The sequence below is a fragment of the Engystomops pustulosus genome, chromosome 7 (assembly GCF_040894005.1).
Source record: "Engystomops pustulosus chromosome 7, aEngPut4.maternal, whole genome shotgun sequence".
NCBI lineage: Eukaryota > Metazoa > Chordata > Amphibia > Anura > Leptodactylidae > Engystomops > Engystomops pustulosus.
The window spans coordinates 10461942-10468799 of NC_092417.1; the positions used below are offsets into that span (position 1 = coordinate 10461942).

Below are 6858 nucleotides of genomic sequence, written 5' to 3' on the forward strand. Positions count from 1 at the left end.
GGGACGACTTGTACGACCTCCTAATTCATGGGCGGAGCCTGAGCCAAGGTCAACTACTACTCCCAGCATGCCTCTCTCTAGTGATGGATAGGCTGTATTCTCAGTGATGGCACCGCTGCTCTCTAGTGATGGATAGGCTGTATTCTCAGTGATGGCTCCGCTGCTCTCTAGTGATGGATAGGCTGTATTCTCAGTGATGGAACCGCTGCTCTCTAGTGAGGGATAGGCTGTATTCTCAGTGATGGCGCCGCTGCTCTCTAGTGAGGGATAGGCTGTATTCTCAGTGATGGAACCGCTGCTCTCTAGTGATGGATAGGCTGTATTCTCAGTGATGGCACCGCTGCTCTCTAGTGATGGATAGGCTGTATTCTCAGTGATGGCACCGCTGCTCTCTAGTGATGGATAGGCTGTATTCTCAGTGATGGCACCGCTGCTCTCTAGTGAGGGATAGGCTGTATTCTCAGTGATGGCCCCTCTGCTCTCTAGTGATGGATAGGCTGTATTCTCAGTGATGGCACCGCTGCTCTCTAGTGAGGGATAGGCTGTATTCTCAGTGATGGCCCCTCTGCTCTCTAGGGATGGATTGGCTGTATTCTCAGTGATGGCAGCGCTGCTCTCTAGTGATGGATAGGCTGTATTCTCAGTGATGGCACCGCTGCTCTCTAGTGATGGATAGGCTGTATTCTCAGTGATGGCAGCGCTGCTCTCTAGGGATGGATAGGCTGTATTCTCAGTGATGGCACCGCTGCTCTCTAGTGATGGATAGGCTGTATTCTCAGTGATGGCGCCGCTGCTCTCTAGTGATGGATAGGCTGTATTCTCAGTGATGGCGCCGCTGCTCTCTAGTGATGGATAGGCTGTATTCTCAGTGATGGCGCCGCTGCTCTCTAGTGATGGATAGGCTGTATTCTCAGTGATGGCGCCGCTGCTCTCTAGTGATGGATAGGCTGTATTCTCAGTGATGGCGCCGCTGCTCTCTAGTGATGGATAGGCTGTATTCTCAGTGATGGCGCCGCTGCTCTCTAGTGATGGATAGGCTGTATTCTCAGTGATGGCGCCGCTGCTCTCTAGTGATGGATAGGCTGTATTCTCAGTGATGGCGCCGCTGCTCTCTAGTGATGGATAGGCTGTATTCTCAGTGATGGCGCCGCTGCTCTCTAGTGATGGATAGGCTGTATTCTCAGTGATGGCGCCGCTGCTCTCTAGTGATGGATAGGCTGTATTCTCAGTGATGGCGCCGCTGCTCTCTAGTGAGGGATAGGCTGTATTCTCAGTGATGGCGCCGCTGCTCTCTAGTGAGGGATAGGCTGTATTCTCAGTGATGGCGCCGCTGCTCTCTAGTGAGGGATAGGCTGTATTCTCAGTGATGGCGCCGCTGCTCTCTAGTGAGGGATAGGCTGTATTCTCAGTGATGGCGCCGCTGCTCTCTAGTGAGGGATAGGCTGTATTCTCAGTGATGGCGCCGCTGCTCTCTAGTGAGGGATAGGCTGTATTCTCAGTGATGGCGCCGCTGCTCTCTAGTGAGGGATAGGCTGTATTCTCAGTGATGGCGCCGCTGCTCTCTAGTGAGGGATAGGCTGTATTCTCAGTGATGGCGCCGCTGCTCTCTAGTGAGGGATAGGCTGTATTCTCAGTGATGGCGCCGCTGCTCTCTAGTGAGGGATAGGCTGTATTCTCAGTGATGGCGCCGCTGCTCTCTAGTGAGGGATAGGCTGTATTCTCAGTGATGGCGCCGCTGCTCTCTAGTGAGGGATAGGCTGTATTCTCAGTGATGGCGCCGCTGCTCTCTAGTGAGGGATAGGCTGTATTCTCAGTGATGGCGCCGCCGCTCTCTAGTGAGGGATAGGCTGTATTCTCAGTGATGGCGCCGCCGCTCTCTAGTGAGGGATAGGCTGTATTCTCAGTGATGGCGCCGCCGCTCTCTAGTGAGGGATAGGCTGTATTCTCAGTGATGGCGCCGCCGCTCTCTAGTGAGGGATAGGCTGTATTCTCAGTGATGGCGCCGCCGCTCTCTAGTGACGGATAGGCTGTATTCTCAGTGATGGCGCCGCCGCTCTCTAGTGACGGATAGGCTGTATTCTCAGTGATGGCGCCGCCGCTCTCTAGTGACGGATAGGCTGTATTCTCAGTGATGGCGCCGCCGCTCTCTAGTGACGGATAGGCTGTATTCTCAGTGATGGCGCCGCCGCTCTCTAGTGACGGATAGGCTGTATTCTCAGTGATGGCGCCGCCGCTCTCTAGTGACGGATAGGCTGTATTCTCAGTGATGGCGCCGCCGCTCTCTAGTGACGGATAGGCTGTATTCTCAGTGATGGCGCCGCCGCTCTCTAGTGACGGATAGGCTGTATTCTCAGTGATGGCGCCGCCGCTCTCTAGTGAGGGATAGGCTGTATTCTCAGTGATGGCGCCGCTGCTCTCTAGTGAGGGATAGGCTGTATTCTCAGTGATGGCGCCGCTGCTCTCTAGTGAGGGATAGGCTGTATTCTCAGTGATGGCGCCGCTGCTCTCTAGTGATGGACAGGCTGTATTCTCAGTGATGGCGCCGCTGCTCTCTAGTGATGGACAGGCTGTATTCTCAGTGATGGCGCCGCTGCTCTCTAGTGATGGACAGGCTGTATTCTCAGTGATGGCGCCGCTGCTCTCTAGTGATGGACAGGCTGTATTCTCAGTGATGGCGCCGCTGCTCTCTAGTGATGGATAGGCTGTATTCTCAGTGATGGCGCCGCTGCTCTCTAGTGATGGATAGGCTGTATTCTCAGTGATGGCGCCGCTGCTCTCTAGTGATGGATAGGCTGTATTCTCAGTGATGGCGCCGCTGCTCTCTAGTGATGGATAGGCTGTATTCTCAGTGATGGCACCGCTGCTCTCTAGTGAGGGATAGGCTGTAGTCCCAGTACACATACACACAGCAGGTTTGGTCTATATCTTTATTACCCTGTGAGTCCAGTTCTCTATGGAAACCATCAGTAAGCTGCTGGGATGGATCCTCCTGTGTGGTGACCGGTGCTGATCCAGGAGTCGCTGAGGTCACTGATCCGGTCACCACTTTCCTCAGATCCAGCGGCCGGGGTCTTCCTGCTTATTGATGGTTTCCACTTACACAATTACAGTCCAGTTTTATCCCTGTACAGAATATAAAATGATTATTCTCTATTATACATCGGGCCATGTGGTGGCGCTGCTGCTGCTGTCATCAGGAGGCCTCACACTAACAGGGAACCTGTCAGCAGGATGACACTGCAGCCAGTGCTCTGTACTGTCCCTGGAGAGATGTGTAATCAGACCTGTGTGTAGGAGTGTTGTTAGGAGCAGCAGAACTGTGTCCTCACACTGCTGTGCTCTGTGCAATAAGCTGCTTTTTAGCCCCCCCCCCCCCTTGCTCTGGATGACTTCAGAATCTTGATACGGATTTACCTTTAGCAGAGGTCGGGGGTCACGACCCTCAGTACAATCCTATATTATAACTCTGCTTTTCACAGTCCTGCTGTTACTAACTACATACACAACGGTCTGATTACACATCTTTCCAGGGACAGTACAGAGCATGGACTGCACAGAGCACAGCAGTGTGAGCTCCCACTTGCTGATGGTTTCCGTGTAAGTCCCTGTTTCTATACATTATAAGCCCCGCCCCCAGAGTTTGCTGTAATAATCCTGAGAATCCTTCCTTGCGCTGCAGGAGACTCCGTGTAGCGTCTCCTTAGTGTCCGTACAGTGTGCGGGGCACAGCACTGCTGCCACATTGTCCATTTATAAGGTCTGGGGCCTCTATCATCAGTGTCCTGCCCCGTGGCCCCCCATAGCAGCTGGTGTAAGGGGGGTATCTGACATCAGGATGTGGGGTCAGAGCTTTCCTCCTCTGTACCGGCTGCAGATCATTGCTCCTCCTTGGCGGCTGCTTCCTCCTTCTCCTCTCCCTGCATCTTCCTGGCAAAGAATCCAAACTGGAGGAGAAGAAACATAGTCAGGGGCGTGGTGTGGGCGTAGGGGCGCAGTGTGGGCTGTCAATTGGTGTGGGTGCTGGGCCGTCTGGGTGCAAGGAGGACAGGGTGCGAGCCGTAGGTGGTGGGGGTGCGGGCCATTTGGCGTTCTGGGTGTAGGAACGGGAGGGTGGGTGATACGGGTGGCCGGGGGGTAGGTTTTTTTTTTGCAGGGGGTGTGCTTTGGTTTGGGTGCATTTCAAAAAACGTGACTGTGCTGCAGACTCCTCAGCTCTTGGCCCACACCTTTGTGCTCCTGTACAGCTCCTCCCACCACCACTGATGTCAGCTCACCAGGCTGTGACCTATGTGCAGGAGCAGGAGGGAGGAGCTGTATATGAGCACAAAGGTGGGGGCTGAGGAGCGAGCAATGCAGACAAGTCACATGTTTTTTCAAATGCATCCAAAGCCCAACCCCTGGGACTACACCGAGGATTCTGTCAGGATGCAAGGTAACACACAATTATATTGTAATGCAAATTAGGTCCCTTGTGACAGGTTTCTTTCAATACACCTAATAGTGACCACTAGATGACACCACCGTCCTAATGTTTCATATAGAAGGCGCGGGGACACGGCAGGGGCAGTCCAAGCGAGTATGGGGTGAATTTATTTTCAGCTACATGGCAGGAAGTGTTGTCGTAGGGGCGGTCCGTAACCATTAAGTAATTGATTGTGTCTTAGGACGGGACTTACCTTCCACAGGATGAAGATGATCAGTGCTAGTAGGAGGAGCCCCCCGATCACACTGCCAATCAGGATCCACAGAGAGAGGGGGAGGAGCACCGGCTGCAGCAGCTCCAGCACACTCTGCAAAGAGGCAATGCATCAGTCACAGCGCCCCCTACTGAGTGTATACAGCGCTGCACTACTGCCAGGGATATACACCTGTGTATGTGAGGAGCGCCCCCTTACTGTATGTATACAGCTCTGCACTACTGATGGTGTGGGGGGGGGGGGCTGTGCTGGTGACACTGTTGGGTGTGATGGTGTGGGGGGGGCTGTGCTGGTGACACTGTTGGGTGTGATGGTGTGGGGGGCTGTGCTGGTGACACTGTTGGGTGTGATGGTGTGGGGGGGCTGTGCTGGTGACACTGTTGGGTGTGATGGTGTGGGGGGCTGTGCTGGTGACACTGTTGGGTGTGATGGTATGAGGGGCTTTGCTGGTGACACTGTTGGGTGTGATGGTGTGGGGGGCTGTGCTGGTGACACTGTTGGGTGTGATGGTGTGGGGGCTCTGCTGGTGACACTGTTGGGTGTGATGGTGTGGGGGGGCTGTGTTGGTGACACTGTTGGGTGTGATGGTGTGGGGGACTATGCTGGTGACACTGTTGGGTGTGATGGTACGGGGGACTATGCTGGTGACACTGTTGGGTGTGATGGTACGGGGACTATGCTGGTGACACTGTTGGGTGTGATGGTGTGGGGGGCTGTGCTGGTGACACTGTTGGGTGTGATGGTGTGGGGGGGGGGCTGTGCTGGTGACACTGTTGGGTGTGATGTGTGGGGGGGCTGTGCTGGTGACACTGTTGGGTGTGATGGTGTGGGGGACTATGCTGGTGACACTGTTGGGTGTGATGGTGTGGGGGACTATGCTGGTGACACTGTTGGGTGTGATGGTGTGGGGGCTTTGCTGGTGACACTGTTGGGTGTGATGGTGTGGGGGGGCTTTGCTGGTGACACTGTTGGGTGTGATGGTACGGGGACTGCGCTGGTGACACTGTTGGGTGTGATGGTGTGGGGGGCTGTGCTGGTGACACTGTTGGGTGTGATGGTGTGGGGGGCTGTGCTGGTGACACTGTTGGGTGTGATGGTGTGGGGGGGCTTTGCTGGTGACACTGTTGGGTGTGATGGTGTGGGGGGGCTTTGCTGGTGACACTGTTGGGTGTGATGGTGTGGGGGGCTGTGCTGGTGACACTGTTGGGTGTGATGGTGTGGGGGGGGCTCTGCTGGTGACACTGTTGGGTGTGATGGTGTGGGGGGGCTTTGCTGGTGACACTGTTGGGTGTGATGGTGTGGGGGGCTTTGCTGGTGACACTGTTGGGTGTGATGGTGTGGGGGGCTTTGCTGATGACACTGTTGGGTGTGATGGTGTGGGGGGCTGTGCTGGTGACACTGTTGGGTGTGATGGTGTGGGGGGCTGTGCTGGTGACACTGTTGGGTGTGATGGTGTGGGGGGGGCTCTGCTGGTGACACTGTTGGGTGTGATGATGTGGGGGGGCTGTGCTGGTGACACTGTTGGGTGTGATGGTGTGGGGGGCTTTGCTGGTGACACTGTTGGGTGTGATGGTGTGGGGGGCTGTGCTGGTGACACTGTTGGGTGTGATGGTGTGGGGGGGGCTCTGCTGGTGACACTGTTGGGTGTGATGGTGTGGGGGGCTTTGCTGATGACACTGTTGGGTGTGATGATGTGGGGGGGCTGTGCTGGTGACACTGTTGGGTGTGATGGTGTGGGGGGCTGTGCTGGTGACACTGTTGGGTGTGATGGTGTGGGGGGCTGTGCTGGTGACACTGTTGGGTGTGATGGTGTGGGGGGCTGTGCTGGTGACACTGTTGGGTGTGATGGTGTGGGGGGGGGCTCTGCTGGTGACACTGTTGGGTGTGATGGTGTGGGGGGCTGTGCTGGTGACACTGTTGGGTGTGATGGTGTGGAGGGCTGTGCTGGTGACACTGTGACCTCCAGAGTCACCAGACCTGAACCCAATCCAGATGGTTGGGGGTGAGCTGAAGTGCAGAGTGAAGGCAAAAGGGCCAACAAGTGCTGAGCATCTCTGGGATCTCCTGGAAGACCATTTCAGGTGACTACCTCTTGTATCTCCTCAAGAGATACAAGACTCCTGCAAGACTGTGCAGAGCAGTGATCACAGCACAAGGACCT

The 6858-nt window shown here is 55.4% G+C and overlaps 1 protein-coding gene across 1 annotated transcript in view; it reads right to left on the minus strand.

Moving 5' to 3' along the window:
* Nucleotides 1–6782: 6782 nt before the first annotated feature.
* Nucleotides 6783–6858, minus strand: part of ITGA10 (integrin subunit alpha 10) — a 34722-nt gene continuing 34646 nt past the window's right edge. Inside the window, exon 27 of the mRNA XM_072116300.1 lies at nucleotides 6783–6856. Within this exon, the coding sequence (XP_071972401.1) occupies nucleotides 6783–6856 (74 nt within the window). The remainder of the gene's footprint in view (nucleotides 6857–6858) is intronic.